At 42.7% G+C, this 22,771-nt stretch overlaps 1 protein-coding gene across 3 annotated transcripts in view; it reads left to right on the top strand.

The window, feature by feature from the left end:
* Positions 1 to 22,771, top strand: part of nav3 (neuron navigator 3) — a 178,950-nt gene that overhangs the window by 125,448 nt on the left and 30,731 nt on the right. For all 3 annotated transcript variants that reach the window (XM_061078914.1, XM_061078909.1, XM_061078921.1), the window contains 6 exons: positions 1,516 to 1,635; positions 16,585 to 16,708; positions 18,212 to 18,521; positions 19,018 to 19,744; positions 21,025 to 21,450; positions 22,406 to 22,447. In XM_061078914.1, coding sequence (XP_060934897.1) covers positions 1,516 to 1,635; positions 16,585 to 16,708; positions 18,212 to 18,521; positions 19,018 to 19,744; positions 21,025 to 21,450; positions 22,406 to 22,447 — 1,749 coding nt within the window. The remainder of the gene's footprint in view (positions 1 to 1,515; positions 1,636 to 16,584; positions 16,709 to 18,211; positions 18,522 to 19,017; positions 19,745 to 21,024; positions 21,451 to 22,405; positions 22,448 to 22,771) is intronic.

The raw sequence follows: 22,771 nt of genomic DNA, 5'->3' as shown, positions 1-22,771 counted from the left end.
TTACTGATGTAAACAAACTTTTAGTATAGCAAATAATTAATATCAAGTATTAAAACATCCTAAATCATTTACTATTTACCTTATATCAATCAAGCAGCATTTTGGGAAAAAAACATACTTGCTATTTTGCTGAGAGTTAGATTTAAAAATATCTACATTCAGCAGCCAGGGAAACAGCTAGCCTGGCTTTCTCGAAAGGTAAAGCAGAGGATGACAACGCTTCAGGGAGTCACTGCTCTCAGCCCTGAAACCATCTGGTACATAACCCCTAGCAAACTTTAGTTTTTAGTTTTCGTATATACTATATATATAACAGATTTAACAGTGATAGCAGATTCTAAAGTAGTGTTTTCAGTATTGGTGGTAAGGCATTTTGATACTTTAACCATGAACCATTTATCAACTGACGTCACTCTTGCTTGTTGCTATGGTGTGAAACAGCATTGGATTTGTAGTTGTGACCATAAATGTTTTTCTTTGCCTTTGTATATTAGAAATATCTACTTGCGGTACATTTTACATCCTGCTCATGCTGAGGAAATTTCTCAAGGCCACTGCATGAATGGGTATTTACTCAGCAACTTTGCTTTGATGTCTAAAGCAGAAGACGTCAGCTTTAATACAAAATAGATTGGCCTTCTCATACCTCTTAAAACTCCACCTTTAAAACACCATTTGTCGTTTGAAGCATCGTGAATATAAGTGACACATTTCTGTTCACGGTTAGCTGTGTATTCACACAGTTGCCAAGGTCTCAACAATTTTTTTTTTCCTCAGTGCATCAATACAAATAGCCTGCTGACATCCACCAAGGCTATCATTGGTTTGTCATGCCTGGAGAAGAAAGGCTCAAGTAATAGATTACATGAATGAGGGAAGATAAATCAGTGTCCTCCACAAAACGTTGTGACAATACAAGTGTGGGCATCTGACCTTCATTCTCTCAATAGCAATAAATGCCGTGAGCAAGTGGTGGGTGTGCTGAAAAAGCAGTTCATTTTCCACACACACACACGCTTGGCATCCATGTACTTTTTCCCAAAAGGAGTAATGGGGTGTGATGCAAGTGGCAGTTAGGCGAGGAGTGATGGAGCTCAGCATCTATAGGGTTAAAGATGTGTCAGAAGAGAAAATGTAGCAACACATCAGGAGGGAAAGGTGATTAGCTGAATTATTAGCTCAATTAGCTCAACACTAATGATCCCCATGTCCTATCAGCCGTGTCTGATAGCTGTCTGGCAGTCGCCTCTAATCCTACCACTTGCTCACTGCATGTACGCATCCAAAGAAACACAAATTCACTTAATCATGCACCCGTTTGTTATATATTTCTAAACAGAATTCATTAGTCAGATTATTCATTCTTCAAACGAGGCTGTATCATATCACTTGTTAAGCTAAATGAATGTGTGGCTTTTCATTATAAAGAAATTGTAAAAAATCGAAAGTAAGTAACTTTCGGGTGTCAAACTAAGCTCAGACATCTCCTTCCTCTAATTGGTTCTCCTCTCACAGATACCTCACAGACGGCGGCCTCCATCTGTATTCGAGAAGCACGGGCCGGGGCTCAGACGTGGCTTCTTCGCGAGAAACATCCCAGGGAGGAAGCAAAGAGATGCAGGGAGACATAGACAGGTAAGGATGGAGTCTGTCAATCAGACAGCGCTGCTCGCTCTGCTGACGTGCGTTTGAAGCGCGTTTGGACCGCACCCACGTCTATTTAGGTTTTCCAAGGACACGTTGAACGGATGAGAGCGCAATGTTGAATATCCACATTTGCATACGCTGTCTGCGTTTTGCATTTCAGTTTCCACTTTTGGCGTTTAGCTGATGTTCCTCTCCAGAGAAGCCTGCGATGGCTTCAACAGTACAAGCCTCAGTAACTTCGCCGGGTGCCAATCACTTTTAGCTACAGCCAGGTGTGCGTTACAAGGGTGAATCCACCCGACTGTTCTTTGCGGCCGGTGATGCCTGTGTCTGAGAAAAGCAGCGCCGAGAATGGAAGAAAGGTTGAAAACAGAACAAGCTGAAACTGCAGGCGCGTCCTCTAAGAGCCAATTGCATAGAAATGATGTAAAGCCTGCTGAAGCATTCATCTCTATGACAGCTACCTAACAGGCAACTTAGCATGCAAACGGGCAGAAGTAATCAGAACAAACTGATACAAAGAGCTATCTAGATCTAAACATATGTTGTACAAAATGAATCAGTGTGAGGCGGAGTTAACTTTATTGATACTAGTTCAGTGCCCGTTTTAAATCTGCCTGATTGGAACGGACTGTTTGCTTGGTCTGATGTAATGCTGGTTGCAGATTTAAGCCTGCACAAATAACTATACCCCAGTAGTTGATAAACCACATTTAATTCAACACTGCACTTCCTTGGGCCCTACACAATACAGAGATACCTAGTGTGAAGTCAATAAGATGAATTATTTGGAGATATGTGTTCCACAGACAGACTGAGCAAAAGACAGACAGAGATTTCTGGAATTGTTAGGTCGATAGTGTCGGAGAAGAAATTGATACATAGAAGGTAAGACAGAAGGTGGAAAAAAGGTGAAAGCTTTTGGGCAGCGGCAGATGATATGGTGCAAACACACGGTCTTATATGCTCATCATCACATCGAGTAAGAGAAGCAAAGCCTCAAGCAGAAAGTCCTAAATAAGTTGATGTCCTACAGAGGTGATAGTCAGGCCACCTCACTACCGCAGGGACATCTAAGACGTGATATTGATTTGAAGCCGTCAAGCGAAGATTGCGATGGCAGGCCTTCAGAAAGGCCTCTGGGAACCAACTGATGCAGTGACATTTGCCAGTGTCGCAACTCCAACTTCTGCCAAGATTTTAATGAGTCGCAGTGTTAAGAGGAGTGGGAAGCCGGAAACGCAATCAGATATGGCTCTCAACAATTACTTAGCTTTTCTTGTAGCGCTTTAAATAAATACACTCTAAGCCAAGATGACAGCATACATCAGAATTTCAATAACTCTAAAAAATGAAGCTTGGTTTCCTCAGGAATTTTGGTTAGACTTTCAGATTGCTATGTGATTGCCTCAGTCAGTTTCAAGAAAAGCTTAATGGGATAAGTGAGCATGGGGTTATGTAAGGCACATTTAGATGGAGGGAAGTACGACTTGCAGATGTGCTTGCTTGTATCTGATTCTTTGCCACTTGTTTCCCAGTGCAGACAATCCTGCTGCTCCTGGGTGACGTGCTCCCAAAAGCACGTATGTCACAGCAGTCAGTCAAGCCAGTCCGATCATATCTGTGCTCGGTCGAGCGTCACAACACATTGGACCTGACCGGAGGTTGAGAATAGGCGATTAACCTGCCCCCGTCTCTCTCAGACTGATCTGCCTGTCAGACTTTGACACCTCAGGCAAAGGGAAAGATTGTATAAGAATAAATATGAACCCTGTGAACTCTCTCTTCCATTTGCCAAGTCTCATGCTCGTGTTGTATCTCAGCATTTAAATGTTTTTTGCCCAAAGTGTCTCTCACCTTGACTTGACATAAATCAAAAATAAAGCAGTTTCCTCCGCTTAAGTCGGTGTTGGTGCTCTGGGCCCTAGGGGGTATGAGGAAATATTGATGCCTGCTTCCCCTTAAGATGCCTGCAGGCAACACACTCCCTGTAGGATCAGGATTTGTACTCAGGAACCCTGTTTCCTTCCTGCTTTCCTTCTTCTCTTTCCGCTTACAAAACTATATGAATGTTTCACACACACACACATACACACATGAACAAACACACATGATGCCCACCCTGCCTCCCTCTGACTTGTGTGATTGTCAGACGCTGAGCTGTCACTTCCCACTGACATACAACAAAGCTCAGGGGGAAAATTCATTTCCGAAGCGATTACTCGCCGGGCTTCACACCTCAGCCTGGCTTTAGCTCGTTCTGTGAGACAGGATCTGCCCTCCATGATCCGTTCCTTCTTTCTCCAGGAGCATTCGTCTACTTTTCCACACAACCCTCACAGATAAGGCCCAAGTTCAAATAATCAGTTCAGACTTTTCAGACTTTGTTGAATTTTTCAGGAAAGATAAGCCAAACGTTTATTCTGAGCCTGCAAGTCAGTCAAATCTACAATGTCTATTTTCTCTTTCCCCGATGGCCCAAAGTTTTTTCACATCTAGCTGATCAACAAATATTTGAAAGCCTCTAAACCTGGCAGGTGGTGCTGAGGTCTAAATGTTTGGCTTCCCTTTGAACGATTGGAAAGTAAATCCTCATGTGGCTCATCTTCGGCTTCAAATAAGTCAGCCGTTATTTTTGGAGAAAGTGTCGAACTTGCATTAATCTAAGCCTCTGATCAGACCCCGAGAGAACCGATCACAAGGGGTCAGTGCTAAGTGCAGGTCTGAAAGCATCCAAATGTGTCCCAGAGAGTATTACTTAGAGCTGGACACTTATTATGGTGATAGAAGCTGTGCATAAATAGAAACATCTGTACTGTGTGCATATACAAAAGACTCTTCATAGGTGTTATGGTCTTTAAAGTTTGCAATTGAGTTTCCTGTTTTGTCCCTGGCAAGTGGACGCACAGTGAGGACGTTTTTATGGGTGGTACCTGGAGTTAAAGTGCAGTTTGGGACAAATCATTTGGAAAGAATACTAAGTGTGTTGAAATGTCCCCTCTTCTCTGCCTTTCTGTGGCATCTCCTCATACATTTGGGGAAGGTACACACATGCAGCCACACACTTCCCCAAGACCCGTACACAAGTGCACCTCCCTCACTCCCAGTTCTGCTGGCACACTGGCAGTAGCAGAGAGACATCCAGGGAGGCAGAAAGCGGCAGTCGGTCTGCGTACGTAAACTGAGCTCCCATGAGGCTCATTAGTCTCTGCGCTTTTGTCCGTCCATGATGACTCCCCTGGCTGCCACTCACTGCAGCTTTATCCCCAACCAACAGAGCCCCTGAGGAAAGGCGTCGAAGTGACTCATCAGATGTAGACTCGTGGCCAGCAGGTGACTGAGACCATCTGGGGCTCAAACAGTGTGGGGTTATGTTTGCTGCAGTAAACCTTACATGACATGTGTGCTTGATGTCATCATAGGTGGTGTTAGATACTGCTCATCTCCATTTTTTTTAAACAACTCAGCTTTGTGGGTGTCCCTGGTGCCTGGGAAACTGCCCCGCTGTCCAGGAAGTTACGTTTCTGCAGGTGTTTGGAAGGAGGAGGATGAACCTGTGAAGTCAAAATTTAGATTTAAGTACCTTGATCAGCATGAGCTTCTGTTTTTTACCAAACATATTCAGCAGAAGTAAGCGTGAAAGAAACAGTAATAAGTTTAGTGTCAAATGTGAAGTTGCTCTTGGAGGTGTATTTTTTAATTATGCTACGAATAGAATCTCCTGAAACTGACCATCTGCCCCAAAGCAGAACAAAGGCCCAGATCCTTCTTTTAATCAGTCCGGTTGGAAACAATGGTGAATACCGCCTGGGCTAAAAGCCCCTTTCTAAAAACACCCTCCTGTGTGTCATGCAACATAAATGAGTGCATACTCAAGGCTTTACTGTCAAGAAAAGACACCAGAGGAGAATGTTTTGACACAAGCTCCCGTTCTCAGCAGACACATGAATAAGTAACAGGGGCTCTTCTCTTTTTGCATCCTGGTGTCTGCTGTCTCTCTCCCCCCCCCTCACCCTTCTCTTTCAGGGCTGGACTGTGGCAGCTGGCTCTGCATTTTTTTTTTGATTCTGAAGCGTTAGGGGATTGGAGACAAGCTTGAGTTTGGATGTGTGTTGTTTTGTGTTGACCATGCTTGACAAACAGTTCGCTTCTTCGACTTCGAAGATATGTGTGCGTGCGTGCTTGCGTGTTTGCAAGTGTGTGTGTGTGTGTTTGTGCGGTTTCCTGCATTTGTGTGTATGTTACTGAGCAGCAGGATCCCGGCTGTCACTCTGAGGAGCCCTGACAGTCGTGGGGAAGCTGCATGGCTCGTCAGTGCTGCCGTAAGCAGCGGGGAGATTTGCAGGAGACTGTTTTTTAACCATCTGCGACAAAGTCGGTCTTATATAAGAAGTTTCTCTGTAGCTCATCTCTGCTAGGGGCGCCACTTAGGAAGAAAATATCCTATCTTATGCTGCACCTGAAACTGCAGTGCTTCATATTTCCGTTTTCGAGCTTTCTGAAGTTTGCTGGCACCTGTCAGTCTGTTTCTGTTTCGAGGCATTTGTCTATTTTCAGTCTTTCCACCGTAAGAAAGAGCACACAGACACACAAACTAAACTTAGCTGACTATGCAGATGTGCCCTCGAAGACACACATATTCCCTCTGAAGTACTGTACAGTCACATCGTGGCCCTTACCAAATGCAAATTTGCATACATTTATTCAGATGAGCTCAAAGGAAGATTTCCTCTTTCTGGAAGTTTGGAATTTTTTCTCTTACTTTTTCACTGCCTTGCATTGACTGAATTGTGTGTCCCACTCTGGATGCAGCTCCTTCTATTTATAATTGATCTGAATATTTTTCATACTCCTGCAGGAGAAGCCTCGTATCCTCATTAATTACTGTACTCACTGAATTAATAAGTGAAGTCGAGTAGTCACGGAATGAGCAGTAGTGGAATAAATAGACATTGTGCCCTACTTCCTTTTCCTGAATGTGAGGTTTGGGTCCAATGAATCAGGTTGAATTTTCCCCTTAGAGTCTCCAATGTGCACAGGTGCTGTATAAACCTCACAGTTTTTGTAGTTTTATTATTTTGTTCAAAATATCCAAATTTGTATTACTATGCATAGGAAAAAAAAAAGCGATGCACTATTTCAATCAAAATTTGAACTACACAACATAAGGATGTCAAGCAGGTTTCAGATTTTATTTTATGAGCTTCTTTCCATTTTGCTCAGTGGCTCAGGATTGACTCTTCTGTTAGTACATCGTGCTGTGGTTTCTGCTCCTTCACTGAGCCTGGTTTAAGCCGCTCTCAGCATGATGATCTTTGGTCCATGTGCTTCTCTGACGGTGAACCACAGCTCTGCCTGTCAGGGGCAGGTTATTAGGTGAAAGACAACATGGTCATTAGTGTCTTTGTAGATTATTGAGACATTAATTATGAAATATTTGATCACAAAGCCTTCAAATAATGACAGCATAAGTTTCAAATATATAGCCTATAGCCACCAACTTATTATATATTTTTAATTAACTTCTGTAAGTAATGAGCAGTCCAGAGTGACTGCTAGTTCATTGCACTAATGGGAATTTTTCAATTTCATATTTTAATCATACTTTGACAGCCTATATCATATAAACGTTAACCAAGGACGTTACATATTCATTTGCGTTTGTGTTTATTACTTATCATAATTTACATAAAATCGACTGAACCAATTTCCATAACATTTTTGGAGGGTTGGGGCAGGACCCGAGGAAGAATCCATTCAATTTCTGAGTTTATCAAATCAAAAATGTTCTCCCTTTCTTTAACATGGTGAGATAGGTGGTTGAGGTATGCACTCACCGATCTAGTTACTTAAAACTTTAAAGGAGACTGATGAACCAAGTTAATGATACAACAGTTACACAAATAATACAAGATTTTTAACAGAAGTAACAGAAGTGAGTTTGTATGTCTGATTTTCTGTCATAATTTCATCAATTATATGATATGTTTGACAACAGAAGACTGACATAAGATATAGTAGAGAATAAGAATATAACTCTGCCCATTTTCTGATCCACCTGACTGATAACTTTATAGCTCCTCCATTTAGGAAATGTTACCCACATGTCTATCTATCACATCTCTGGTCCAGGGACCTGGACCTTTAATGGCTTATCATTCCCTTCTTTATCTCCATATCTGTCACTGTCACAGTGTGTGTGCATAAATCTTAACACCCTCTTTTCATTCACATTCTCTTATAGTCACATGTCTCCACGCTGACTCTATGTGATTTATGGGAAACAGTGATGCCATGATGATGACTCACCTTAAGGTGACACAAAGGTGACATAAGAGGCAAATAATACATACATACTCCTCCCTAGTGCATATTGCATGTGCTAAACAGGTCATACATGAATGTATGTTACCCCACATTAATTCCAGTGTTTGGCCCAGGCCATATAGTTGTCAGGATTCATGGATTTCGGTGACTCATTCTAAGCTTTATTCTTAGAACCTAAGACATTGCCACCTTGTGTTATTTATCGTTGGCTCCCGCTGGGAGACTTAAAACTCCACATGTAATGGACTCAAAATGTCCATAAATATCAAATAAGTGGTGCTAAGTGTTGGTGTGTAAGTCCAAGTGTTACCACAGCACTACATTAGAGTTACTGTGAATAGGGAAGAGGTCTATTGATCTTAACAGAGAAGTGATGTAGTGCTTTATTAAAAAGAGAGCAATTCTCTCCATTACAAGCACTGATTCCAATATATCTTATCTCTAGTCGTAACGCTCTGGTGATTTAAAACTTTTAATCGAATAAGTTTGTCTATTCAAAAGGCCGAGTGCTTGCAGAGGGGGGAAGCAGCAGTTATTCGACTGTTGATGCAGAGCCTGTGCCCCTGAGACTTTACTTGGACTGGGAATTAATTTAAAATATTGAATTGTCTCTATGTCTGCACTCGAAGCGGTTTATTCGTCATAAGGTTGGCAAGTTGTGATGAAATGGAAGGAAAACCTCGGAAAATCAAAGCAACATAATTAGATGTTGTAAGCATTTAGAAACGTATTGTATGTGTGAGTTGTGTGAGGCGTTCTTGGGCAGTTTTTCTTTATTTTAGTCAGTGCAGTTTGTTGTCATCTGGTTCTTGAATTGGAAAAATGTATTCATGCCTTATTTTTGAACAACTTTTGAGGACTTGGGAAGATGTAGAGATGCTACATGTTTGTGTTTCCACCAGTGTGATAATACTGTTGATGGATTAAGTCAGAACTGCTAATTCAGGATGGATTTAAGCTAAAAGAACTTAAGACCCTCTGCTACAGCTGCATCAATTCATTAGGTTGAGAATAACTAAAGATATGACTCCATTCATCATCTGACAGCACTAATGAGTTAGTGAAAATAAGAATCGACAAATCTCCTATCATTGCTATCATTTATTTTACTGGCACAGATTCTGTTGCAGATTAAAAATGGATTCTATCATATTAATCTAGTAAATGAATATGAAGTTGTACAGTACCTTTTGGTGTTTGCGTTCCTCTTTTGTGATCTGTAAAAGCTCTCCAGTTTCCCAATTAAGATGTTAAGGGAGTTCATATTCAGTAGGTACATTTGTAAGACCATTTATTTGCAGTTGTTGGACAAAAAAATGCAGTAAGAGGCAGTGTAAATAATTTAATACCCCAGATAAAAAAACCCTCATTCCATATTGTAGTGTATTAAGTTGTCAAGTTACAAGCATCAGGATTGACACACAGTTAAGGATTGATATAGAATTAATTGCGAAAACCCTGTCAAGTCTCTTTCCAGCAGAGACTCAGCCGGTTGTCCGTTGCTCATCATTGATTCTGGACACACACCGAGATCACTGGTGGTCGGGTTCTAGCCTCAGCTGAGGAGCTTGGCAGAGCTGCAACTGTGCAACTCTGTCTATCACGTTGTACTGCTTTAATCCCAGATAGATGAAAGGTTCCCTTCGCCAGAACAGTTGAGGATGCAAGGTCTGGCGGTGAACAGTTTGCCAAGTCGTCTGCCACAGACAGCAGAGGCAGACGGCCGGGTGATCCTCTGATAACCCACCCAGTCACCCGCAACCCTCACCAGGGGGCGTGACCGTCTGGTTCCTGTTGCCCCTCCCATGCAAAACCCATTTGTGTCTTGTATGCAGAGTGTTTGAATACAAATATTTTCTAATCCTCATTTGTGGCCATCAATTAAAAATAACTAATGATTATTTTCATTATTGATCAATCTAGGCACAATCTATCACAATTTGTCTTAACCCAACATCCTATTAGAATCCAAAGACCCTCACTTTACTATGCTAATGATGAATACAAAAAATCTCTGTCTTTCGACCCTCAACAATTGCTCATTACATCAATTTAAACTTGGTGGGTGAACTTCTACAGGTCCCCAAAAAGTGTGTTGTTAACTGAACCTTCCATCTATTTTTATGTTTTTTGGGGAAATACATAAATCCGGACCAACCCTGCTACATTGAGTTTGTTTGTCTTGAGGTAGAAAACGTGTGAAACTGTTTTAGTTTGTTTATCTCCCTCCAGGCCACAGGAGGAGGTTGGCGGTTGGGGCGTCTGTGGGTAGGAAGCACTTATGTGGGCTGTTTGTTTGCACATTTGCCAGCGGTGTGCCATAGACTTGAACAAACCCCTGTCGGGACGTATTAGCCTGCCGGATATCCCTCGCCTCTGAACGGCTAAAGCCTATGTTGTCATCTCTGACTGCATTGCAGTAGGAAGCCTGGACATACCAGGCGGGCCAGGCAGCGCTGACATTCTGCTGTCTGTCTCAGCTTGGCAGGAGAAACATTTCCAGCCCGTCCTTCCAAGGTCACGTCCTTTTTTTTTTTTAAATTGAGTTGTGCCAATCTGAATTGGATTCCAGTCAGTGACGTGAGAGCTTCTCTCTTTTTTTTTGTCAAAATGCAAATGATTTTTCTCTTCCTGAGACACCTTGAGAAAAATTATCCATGACATTATTATTTGGACAACTCCCCATATTGCCATATTTATCACTCTGAAAAATCAAATGTCTCTAAGTTGTGGGTGGCTAACATGAGCAGTAGCCAGAAAATCCAAAGACAAGGTTAAAGCACAGTGTCTCACACGGGAAATGCTGTCTTTGAAGAGATTTCTGTACTTCAGTCTCCAGGTGGTAGTAACTGTCCTCCGACACTAGACTTCAACAAATGAAGATCATTATAACACTGAGCAGCTCTATATGTCTTTGAAATAGGACGGCAGTGATGAAGAAGCCTGAGTTTGTCCTTCTAGATAAATAAAGATGAATGAACCAGCTCATTGTGCTGGTCTCTGTACCACCCACCATTAGGCTCTTTCAGTGGTCGAGATAAGAGCGTCATGAATAATGTTCCAGCATGAGGCTGCATGGACAGAGTCTTCTGAGCCACCTCACGTATTATGCATGAGATCACTTCCAGTCAGAGGCATTCTGCAAATATCGGGGACTGTCGGCTCTCATCCAGCAAAGCACTCCCTCCTTGATTTGGCTAGATTCTGCATTGTCATCCTCCTTTAATTAACCCTCGATAACCCGCCGCTGAAGACATTGTCTGATTGCCTCTCTCAGGGCTGACAGGCCCATCCTGGTGAGGAGGGGCGAGCAGATGAAGAGCAGGGAGGGGGAGCTTGCAGCAGCAGTAAGGGGTGAAAGTGGAAGAGTGAGGTAGTCCTTGATTCCTTTCTCTTTCAATCCCATTTCTTCTCTGGACTCCTACTCGTCTCGCAGCTGCTAGCTTCTCCACCAGGTGAGCTTTAGCCTGTTTTCGTAAGTAGGCGCGGCAGGAAAAAACAAACCAAAGCAAATCACTTCCGTGACAAGGCGACAGGCAGCATCCATCCCACAGAGGTGAGTTGACAGTAAAGCTGGAAACTGGTCTACACACACACTCTGTGGGCTTTGTGTAACGTTGAGTCACACTGTGAGTCACAGAGAAAGTGAGCCTATTAGCAACTTTGGCAGATGCAAAAATGGCAGGAGAGAGAAGAATAAAGTAATTTGTGGATGTCTTGTTTTGTAATTGGAGGAGCTCAGTGGCATTAACTAGGATTAGGTTATTCTACAGGAAAATGGGGATGAGTGCTTTCCATTTACATCACAGAGCTCTGTGCTTAATGTGTGTGTCTGTATATATGTATGTGAGGGAGAGAGGAAATACAGAAACACTGTTTAAGTGACAGTTATTGTTATGTTGGTGGAAAAGTATGTCTTTGTGGGGGCTTTGTTGTGTTTTATCCTGAGCGCTTCAGCTCACTGTGTGGACAGTTAGTCATTCTTTTTTTTACTTGAAAGAACCATCCATATAACACAAAAATGTCAACAGTTAAAGACAAATTATCTTACAAAAATAGTACAAGTATTCAGAGTTTATATTCCTGTCGCAAATGAAGCTTACTTGTTCATATCCACATTCACAGTCCACACAGTCAGTCTCAGCATCGCACTGTCACTGTCAAATACATGTTGTGCCTCAGTGTTGTTATGTAAGAGGTCCACTTCCACTGAAGTGTTTGCATTTTCCTATTTGGAGGACATCTCTGATTAACTAACTTCAACACCGTCAAATATTTGTCGATCCCCTCATCTCCTTTATCTCTTGATACAGTGTAATCACCGCTGTTACTTTCCATTCATTCTGCTAATGGCATTCTGTCCTCTGGGCCGGAGAAGGAACAAGACACAGTGTATTGAATATTGAATGAGATAACGTTTGCATGGTTGAGTGTCGCCTCGGCAGTGCATTCGCAACACAGCAGGCCAAGAACAAGCATTCGCAATGGAATTCACCATAAAATAAAACAGTAAGAAGGGTAGACATCCTCTTACATCCTCATTTGTTTCACTATTCTCTCTGTTGAAGTCACATCTGTCCACCTGGTCGCTGCCTTTGGCTTGTGGGCAGCTCTACTTGAGTGTTTCTTATAGACTTTGTATTCTGGGATTATCCCAAACAGGTCAAAACCTTTTCATGTCAGTAGTCATTGTACAGTTGTATACTGAACCCCACCATACACTGACCGCACTAGGAAGTCCAAGGAAGCACAGTTTTATTTGTCCAATAAACAGAAACAGGGGAAACATGGGAAATACAGTGTGGTTGCAGGTGAATTTTTGGGAGGGACACTTTGTCTTGCTTTGCTTGCACCATCTGCAGATTTCTCTTCTTGGCTTATGAAGCACAGGACAGAAGCTAATATCCTCCACCGCTGTCTTCTTTCAAGCATTCTGCTCTGTACATTGTTGCTCATTGTTAATTTAAGATGTTATGACACAAAAGTCCGACTCACCCGCCCCCACTGTGGGGTTATTGAGTTTGCCTGTTCCTTTTTTGATGGTGCAACCCCCAACCAGCCGCACGCCGTAGGATATGTGGTGACGTGCATGTGAAAGCGTGCAGATCTGAGGGGAGGAGCTTGGTTAGCCACAGCTCCCGCCGATCTTAGCCCAGGGAGTCGGCCTGATGAAACATTTCAGCCTATTACAGACCGGCAAGCTCCCTGGAGGAGCGCCACAGTTTATTTCTGTTATCTTTTCACTTAATCAATCTTTTATTTCAAGAAAATCCACTGCACATAGATGCTCCTCTTCACCTTGTGATCACCCACAGAAATAAAACATCCATAACGCCATCAATTACTGGTCACTGAGCAGCTCCAGAGAAGCAGCTGGGCCACTGCAGGTTTGCCCTGCCCTGTCTGCAGGGTTTATAGGGGTGTCAATCAATATCGATGACTAACCCAATACCTCATTCTGTCATAAGGTATCTGCACATTGTTTGTGATTTCATTCAGCAATTTTGTTCCCTCCATTTGTTGTCTTGCATTTGCTTTAATAATTACATTTTAAGTATTGAATGAAAGCCAAAGGGCATCTTTACTTTGTGCTCAATAGACGTTCACCGTGACTCATTATGTTAATTAAGCGAGAATTACCCAAGAAATGGTTTTAATCTTAATAACCGCAGTTGAGATTAATTCTCCATGCAGAAGACTTTCAGTTTTGTATTAGAGAGACCACCCTAGGAGCAGGGAGCGATATGATGCTGCCAGGGGAAGCTGCACAAGATTATTCTCATGTTTAGATAAGAATTGTAAGTCAATGAGCTTCCTCACAGCCATCTGCCTCCACTTTGGGTGTTATGATGATAGACTGCGTGACAATTCTTTCACTGCTGTTTCACCGTTTCTCGTTTTTGTATTTCCCAAGTAAATCTGCAGCCCTTGATGTCGTCTAGACCGCTTTGTATCAGTTTGCAAGAAAATATTACAAGTGACCATTCTCTAACGTTACGAGTTATCTTTGAAGCATCTTTCTCTCTGACGATTTAATGATTTTCTTCAGTTAATAGCTATATTTATACCCAGCGACAGAGTTTTATGTGTTACTGCTGACAAAACCTGTTATGGAGTGCAGCCAAGTCACTTTAGACTGTTTCATTTTGTTTGGAGCAGCAAATTTGCCCCCATCTGCCCCAGCTGTCTGTCACGCATTGAAGGGTGGTCTCAGAGGAACGGCCAGAGTGCACTGCAACTCCCCCGTCTCTTCTGAGGGAAGACAAACTGAGCAAGGCGCTAACTTTACATGTGATTGTCAAGGTGACCCAGCAGCTGTCACCACCAAAACTCATAGAACCCACCCTGCACTAACAACTCATTTAACCTTGGCGATCCGTCAAATTGGAACAAGTCAGACGCAGTCGGCTGCTGTCAGATGAAGCTGCACTCACCTTAAAAACAAAGCCACGGTATCAGACAGGCTTAAAGGATGAGAGGGAACAATTAAAGGGAAACGACCCAGGCACGTTTCAAAGCCATCGATTTACACAGGCTGTAGTTGCAAAAGCCTGTTTTGTGCAGAAACACGCTCACTCAAAGACTTGTGTTTGATATCAGAGCTCCTCTCACTGTGCTCAGCAGCAGACGCTTTTTCTAAAAGAACTACGTTAAAGCTGAAGATACACAGCTTAGAAGCTCAGACTGACAGCGAGGATGCCGTTTATTTGCCTTGTGTGACACGATCCTCAGTGCATTAAACATCCATCTCTGAGACGCGTCTCCGATAATGGCTTTCATTCTCAGGGAAATGGAATCTCAAATTGACAGATTAAGGGGTGGCAAAATGAAAGAAATTGGTTGAGATGCTCAGAAACCCAAAGACCCATCATGACCTGTTCTTTATTTCCAATTTCCTTTTTTGTGATTTTTTTATTTTCTAATTAAAACCTTTCTCAGCCTTGTGAGCACTTTGACTTAAATAAATGGCATGCATTTTTTTTTTCAGCCGAAAATTCTACATGATCTGATCATTTATAACATCTAGTCTAAAGTTAACCCTAAAACCAAGCCTGCAGTTTATAGCTTTATGAAGTCTACATTGAGTTATAGTGAGGCACAGACCTGGTCAGATTTTGGCCGTGCAAATAAATTATGCTCATTCTATATATGTCATGAGAGCAAATCAATTCTGCACTGCACCAGTGGACAACTGGGTTAGGAAGTGTCTGCTCTGCACCACATTCATTAAAAACTCTTTACAGGTGTCATGTGAATACAGACCGTATACTCATTTTTGCGAGTCGTCTCTGGCCAGACTCCAGCTTTTCATAGTTTTACTAAGCAACCTAAAACTAAATACAGCTAATGTAAGAATAACAGCTCATTATTGATTTTCTTATCAAACATTTATTAAATTCATAATGCCATCATCTTCCCCAGACAGCTGCCGTATATACACGTCTGCACATCTCCAGCTCACCCACAGCTTCCTAAAAATGAGTCATTATTCTCTCATTTTCCGTCTGCCTTCGGGTTTCATCCTCATCCCCCATGAATTATAGATGACATGCCTGAAATGTTTTCTTTATTTTTTATTATCATTTGAAACAGCCATGTCAAACGTTGGGTGTGTTGGGATCATTCGGTGGAAATCATTTTAATTCTGTTGGTGAAGGGAATTGTTTCCTGTTTGCATAAAACTCTTTGTTATCAGCCACTGTGACACAGACTACAGTGTGTGTGCTTGTGTGAGAAGTCATTTTGTGGGTAGTGGCTGTCATCTGTGCTCGTGTGGGTCTGGGTCAATTCATTTTTTTCTCTTCCAGCTTTTAATAACTTTTAACACTTGGTCCGATTTGTCATGCAAGTTTAGGGTGAAGTCTTTTGCATTGACACACACACACACACACACACACACAAAAGGCAAACAGAGATGAAACTTGACATGTTGGCCCGGATTGCAATTAGTATGTGTGCGAACTCAATGTGACAGCGAGAGCACAATGGAATCAAAGAGGGGCTGATATATTATTATTGGAGGTGATGTATCATGTCTGATAGCAACAAATGTGTTACCAAATCAGAGAACCATGTTGCAGGGGTTTCTGTGCTGTACTTCAGCTGTAATTAAATGGTGTGTGTGGAAATGATCAGTGTGTGATCCATATGCTCGTCTTTCAGGGGGCTCACAGCGTCTGTCAGCCTTCAACAGCGGCTAAATAATGACGGCTATAATGGAGATCCTTTCATTTCTCCAGACACTCAGAGTTAATGAGAAGCTTAACAATTAATGAGCCAATACCATTTTTCCCTCTCAAAATGTTTTAAATACCCACGTCAATTGGGTCCCAAAAAAGGATGCGCATCTGTCTGAAGAGACAAATTGAGCCATCACAAATTATATACAATCTGGCTGACCATATGATGGTTATTAGATGGTGAGATAATTATACGTCATTGATATTTTGAAGAAAGTTTTAGAGTCAAAAGTTGAACATGGCACAATCACCATCAATAATTCTGTTATTACGCCTTCGTCTACATCTGCTGCCAAATCTACAAGGTTCCTTATCAATAAAACTAACGTGCCAACCTCTGTTTCTCTCCTCTGCTCCTCTCTTGCTACAGTTGGGACGACAGCAGCTCGGTGAGCAGTGGCCTGAGCGACACGTTGGACAACATCAGTACAGACGATCTGAACACCCCCGCCTACTCTGTGGTCAGCTCGTCACGCAAAAGCAAAGGAGCGCAGGTAAAGACAAAAGAACAAGAATCTAGTAGACTCTCTAAACACCGTAGGATTTCTTGCTATAGTAAAATGGGTTTTGTGTTATTTCACCACTTTGGTCCAGACTTAAAATTGTCCAAAACTATAGGACGTGTTGCCATGGAGTTTGATACTGATGTGACCAGTAGATAATCTATTGACTTTTCCTTCAATACTTTCCTTTTCGGTTTATTATTAGTGGCACGATGATCAAATCTTCTTCTCTGGCATGAGCAACTTTGTGGCCCCTGAAAATCTTTGCTGAACTCCAGTGGTTTAGCTTCTCATCATGGTGAACAGGTGATCTCCATGACACTGTGACATCACTGTTGGGCGTGGTGACAGGTGCAAGAGACACACATCTGGCTCATCAGTAGTAACCTACTGGCCATGGTCTGAATTGAAGCTTTAAATCTGGGAGAGCAGTAAAACACTGCTTTTCAGCCTTGTGCTCATTTAAGGTTCAGTTTCCTTGTCTTGAGGAACACTATGAAACAGTTTAATGTCCTCTGTTGCAGAACAAATATCTGTATTACAAACTGGGTGTATTGGCTAGTAGCCTACTTCTAAAAGAGGCTATTACTGCTTCTTTTCCCCTACTTTATGAAAGTGAATACTAAGTCGTGTAAGCAACAAGCCAACAAATAAAACTAAATAAAAATATTAGAAACTGTCACAGAAACTGATAGCAATTGACACTGAATGATGGAAAATCTTATTATTTTGTGCAAATTTAATTGGCAGATCAAACTAGATTCCTTCTTCAAATGAATACCAATGTTCTAATAGCATGAAACCAAGGCCAGTTTGTATGTGAGCTCCAGAATCACAGCTGAGGGAATAATCTTCGGACTGAAGGCCACTGCACAGCTCCTCATGGGCTTTTGCTTTATACTGCCAAGTATCTTTGGCCCCCTTGTGAAATACTCAGCAGACTGGGATCTTAAGAGACTCTGGTGTTGCTAGGGAGACTGGCCATCTGTTAAGGTAGGCTAGTTGGCATTGTTGTGTATGTGTGTGTGTGGGTGTTTGTATGCATCCCAAAAGAGGAGATCTGGACACGGGTGATTTCAAACATAGCTACAACGTCACACACGGAGACAAGCCCTGCTGCTCTGTTTGTGCAGGGACTTTTATTTTATTGGGGTGACTGTATTTGTTTAAACTACTCCTCTTGAAGGCCATATGCAGATTCAAGACTATTACTTTCATGTAGCCAGTATTACTCCAGACAGGCTCAAGTTAACCCAATATATTTTCAATGTGTCAATTAATAAATTTGTTACAACTTTGTATTTAATTGCTTATATGTTTTATTTGCTGTCAACATTGCTCTTATTTAACATGGTCCTGCAGTGGCAAACAGGTACTATTTATATAACTCTCCCACTGGTGAGTTCTCAGGAATGGTTTCATTATTCTTCTGATTCATCCATCAATCTCTTCCTATGTTTTCTTTGACACCCACAACCACCACCACCCCTCCAGTCCCAGAGAGGAAGCAAGTCAAAACATGCAGAGCAGGAGGTGAGCAGCAGCTGGGCCGGAGCCGAGGACCTCAAGAAGGTAGAAGAGGAGTTGGAACAAAGCATGGACCCCGGCAGCGGCTCCTCCCGATGGAAGCCTTCCTCGTCCTCCTCTTCCTCCCAAGCCCAGGGCCAATATGAGGACGCCAGTCAGAAGGCCACCGCACTGGCCCAGATGTCCCAGACGGGCTCGTGGAGGAGGGGCATGACAGCCCAGGTGGGCATCACACCACCCAGGACCAAGGGTACGACTGCTACCCATAAAACACCAGGTAGGAAAGTCACACTGTTTCTGCATGACTGAAACTAAGTTTTGCAAACTTCAGAATACGGCATGATATTTATGCGATAAGATAGGATGTAGAAGTGTTGCTGTGTTATGATACTATAATTAATGCAATAATTGTTTTAGTGATGAAATAATTATACATTTGGTTCAGTTTCCTTCTCAATCTTTATTTTTTCCAGGATTTTCGAATGTTGAGTTATAATTTAAAAAGTGTTTGACGATTATTTTCATTAAAACGTGTTTAAAGACCCTGCAGTGACTCCTCAGGTTTATTTGAGAGCACGTAGCAGTTTTAGCAGCTTTGTTTTAGATAAATATTAGTTTTCAATGCAGCTGAACTGAGACAAACTCAACCTCTGGCTTTTGGCCAGAATTTACACTAATTTGGCCTCTCCTGCTGTGTGGCAGTGCCAGGCCAAGAATCTGCTGAGGGTGTTGTTTTTGTATTTGTGCTAATAAGTGTTTATGCAAATTAACAGGCAAAACTGATGATGCTAAGGCCTCAGAAAAGGGCAAAGCACCTTCTAAGAGTTCAGCTGGCATCCAGCGCTCACCCTCTGATGCCGGGAAGAGCAGTGGAGATGAAGGCAAGAAACCCCCCTCTGGCATTGCACGCCCACCCACCACAGGCTCATTTGGATACAAGAAGATCCCAGGTCCCAGTGGTACCCTAATCACCTCTAGTGGGGCAACACTCACCAGCGGCTCAGCCACCCTGGGCAAGGCGCCCAAATCCTCAGCTGCCCTAGGCAAAGGCACAAGCATCGGCGGTGTACGGAAGACCAGCCTGGATGGCTCACAGCCCCAGGATGATGGTGTCCTGCTGAGCTGCGGAAACTCCAAAATGACCCTCCAGTACCGCTCCCTACCCAGACCGGCCAAATCCTCCAGTGGGGCGTCAGCAGGGCGCAGCGGGCATCGCTCCAGCTCCAGCAGCATCGACTCAAATGTCAGTGGCAAATCTGCTGGTGGGGCAGTCACACAAACTGGGGCAAAACGCAGGGATGGAAAGGTGGCCTCGGATCGCACCAGTCCCGTCACAATAAACCAGACAGACAAGGAGAAAGTGGCTGTGTCAGACCAGGACCCAGCAACGGGATTATCCACATCCCCCAAGTCCAGCCCTACCTCCACTTCATCGGGCCAGACCGGCCTCAGGCAGCCAGGCTCCAAGTATCCTGATATTGCTTCTCCTACCTTCCGCAGGTTAGACACACAAAACAGGCCCACGGCTTTCATACTGTCTGTGTCCTTCACCATGTGTGTTTCTACGTGAATCAAACTACATTCACCACATTCCTTTTTATTCCCGTATATTGGCAATTTGCAATTTTCTTATCCACAGCGAGCATGCCTTTAGGTTCTTGCATTAGTTTAGAATATCTCTAAGTCATCCACACATCTATTTCAGATTTTCAAGTCAAAGAGGGTTTTCATTCATGATGATGAACTGATGTTTGTCGTGCTCAGTGATGTTTTCCTGATGCAGACTCCTGTAATAGATAGGGGCATCCACAGTGGCGGTAAAGTTACACCCTGGCTTAAAAGTTATTTTGTCATCTACATCAATTTTAGATGTGTTTGGTTGCGTAGAAAGACTAAAAATAATCATATATCAGTGCCTTCGTGAAAAAAAAAACTGATAGAGTTTTTGTGGTTGCACAGCAAAGGGATGCCATTATAGATTGTTCCCTGGTGCGTTGATAAGCCACCGCAGATGAAACGTAACTTTACCCCCAAGATGAAGGTCTGATGGCTTTTCATTTAGTGCATACACATCCAGTTCAGCAGTCTTGATCAGAAGCGACAGGAGACAGGAGTTTCTCAGCACACCAATCCCCGACTCATTAGGTGCATGCATTCGGCAGGCGTGTCCAAACACTCATCCCATCCGATTTGTCAAGCCGACACGTTTCATCTGCATGTATTTTCTTTTTTCCTTCAAGAGCGCGTCATCTGTATACTTGGTGTGATTGTGATGACAGACTGGGACAGGCTCAGGCACCGTCGCAGGCTGCCTGCAGGAGCATATGCAGGAGGCAACCAGGGTTGAGTGGCCTAACAGATTAGGTTATTTAAAGTCACAGAGTTGAAACGGGCAAAGCTGTGAGAGCAGATGTGTCTATGTAAATTGTGACAAGTTCGCAGCTGAAATGAGGTGGAGTTTGCTGTGAGGGACAAATGTATCGGGAAGTCTGCTCGGTATTTCATTTGCAGTTTAAAGCCAGATTTACAATAAAGATGTGGGGATGTTTCTAGACTCCGTTTTTCACGTACTACACGGATCCTTGCATACTTTCTTCTTGTTGATTGTGACAATTTTGATGTATAATATGCAGCAAACCCCTGAGATAACCTCTATGTCATCCACTCTTTCAACCCCAAAGTATGCCAGAGTCTTTCATTTTCCAGTATGGATCTTGCAGATGCTCATCACTTGTCCTTTGAGCATGTCTGAATGACTGCACCCACCTCTCTACCCCCAGATTGTTTGGCACCAAAGCCAGCAGCAAGGCCAGCACGCCTGGCACACCCGACTCTGGGAAGTGCCCCTCATTACTGGGCAGCCCCCACGGCACATTGGCAAGGCAGGCCAGTCTGGATTCACCCTCCTCTGGCACGGGGAGCCTGGGCAGCGCTTGTGGCCTGAGTGGTGGTAGCAGCCCACTGTACGGTAAAACCCCAGACTTGTGCACTGACTCCCCGGCATCCAGTCCGGCCTCTGGCCTCTCCCTGCCCTCCAACGCTCGGCCCTGGCCGGCCTGTAGCTCGTCAGCTGGCAGCAAGGACACACTGAGCTGCCAAAGTATGACCAGTCTGCACACCAGCTCTGAGTCTATTGATCTGCCGCTGGGCCACCACGGGCCAAAGATTACACGAACCGGCAGTGTCAAGTCCACCCTGTCTGAGGGGTGAGTAACAGGAAATACGATCGGGCTGAATCGTATTCATTGTTTCATTTGAGAACAGAGACAGAACCCAGCATCTCCCAACCCTAATATCTAAACATACCAGGCAGAGTAAGCTTAGATTATAAAAAGAAATGATAATAATTAGAAACAAATCACTCATCCAGCACATAGTTGGTTAAGTTTATTTTTCTGGCATGGTTTTGGTATTTTCAAAGTAAAATCTTTGAGTAGATAAGCCAGAGTATACACTTGGTATAATTTCATTTTGGTATAAATTGGTCAGAAGAGATGTGCAATAGACCTATGACAGTTCCCCGATATTATATCCCTATATAATAAATATATTTTATTTAATATATATATTTAAATATATATTCCTGACAAATTGGTCTTTATACCTTTTTACTATTCTGTCACCGAAGTGACCTACCAACTTTTACCAGCAAGTCTCTCACATTGGTCATGTAGCAATGTTTTACTGGAAGCATCATAAAACTCATCAACTGTAGGAAGCTCTATGGGAGTATTACTCGTGGTCCCACAGCCGTGCCAGAAACAGCAAAACAGTAAATTCAGGTCATTTCAGACGCTCATTCCCATGAGAAGTCTTTATTAGGTTGTTTCCATTGTTTTGTCCACATACTGTGCATGCAGTACATAACAGAGGATAGAAAGCAGAGCACAAATTTAGTTTCCCTTAATAGATTAGCTTTATGTCTCAAAATGAAACAATTGATTTAAATATTACGTGTGTTTATATTTGTTGTTTATTGTACTGTGATGCATTAGTTAGCATCTTGAATGTTTTCTCCATAGAGTACATCTGTCTGCATATCGTGTGTGTCCGTGTGTGTGTGTGTCTGAAGTCAAGTAATAATTGTTGTCAGCGAGCGCAAAAAAAAGAACCAATGGTTTCTGAGTTCATCTAATTTACTCATCCTCTTTGTTTTAACAGCATGCCTCTTGACAGAAACACGCTTCCCAAAAAGGGACTGAGGTACAACACATCTGCAGCCAATCTCACCCATTCTGTTCCAAAGATGTGCTTGCAAGATGCATGTGCATGTAAATTCCAAGCTTTACCAAGTGTTTTAGTACAGTATGAGTAGCTTGATGTGGCATCTACAGCAGTTATTCCAAACCAGGACAAACCAAAACACCTTACTTTACCCTATAGACTGTATGTAGAATCAAATTTAAATTGCACTTATATCCCTAAGTTAAGGGATATAAGTGTAAAAGTGACAGATATTTTGTTTAAACACATAGACATAGCCTTAGTTTAAAAAAGTAAGCTGAAATGAAAGATTACATTTTTTTT

This window comes from Limanda limanda, chromosome 1, assembly GCF_963576545.1.
Source record: "Limanda limanda chromosome 1, fLimLim1.1, whole genome shotgun sequence".
NCBI classification, from domain to species: domain Eukaryota; kingdom Metazoa; phylum Chordata; class Actinopteri; order Pleuronectiformes; family Pleuronectidae; genus Limanda; species Limanda limanda.
The sequence above is the reverse complement of the archived record's forward strand: the minus strand, read 5'-3'. Positions and strand labels throughout refer to the sequence as shown.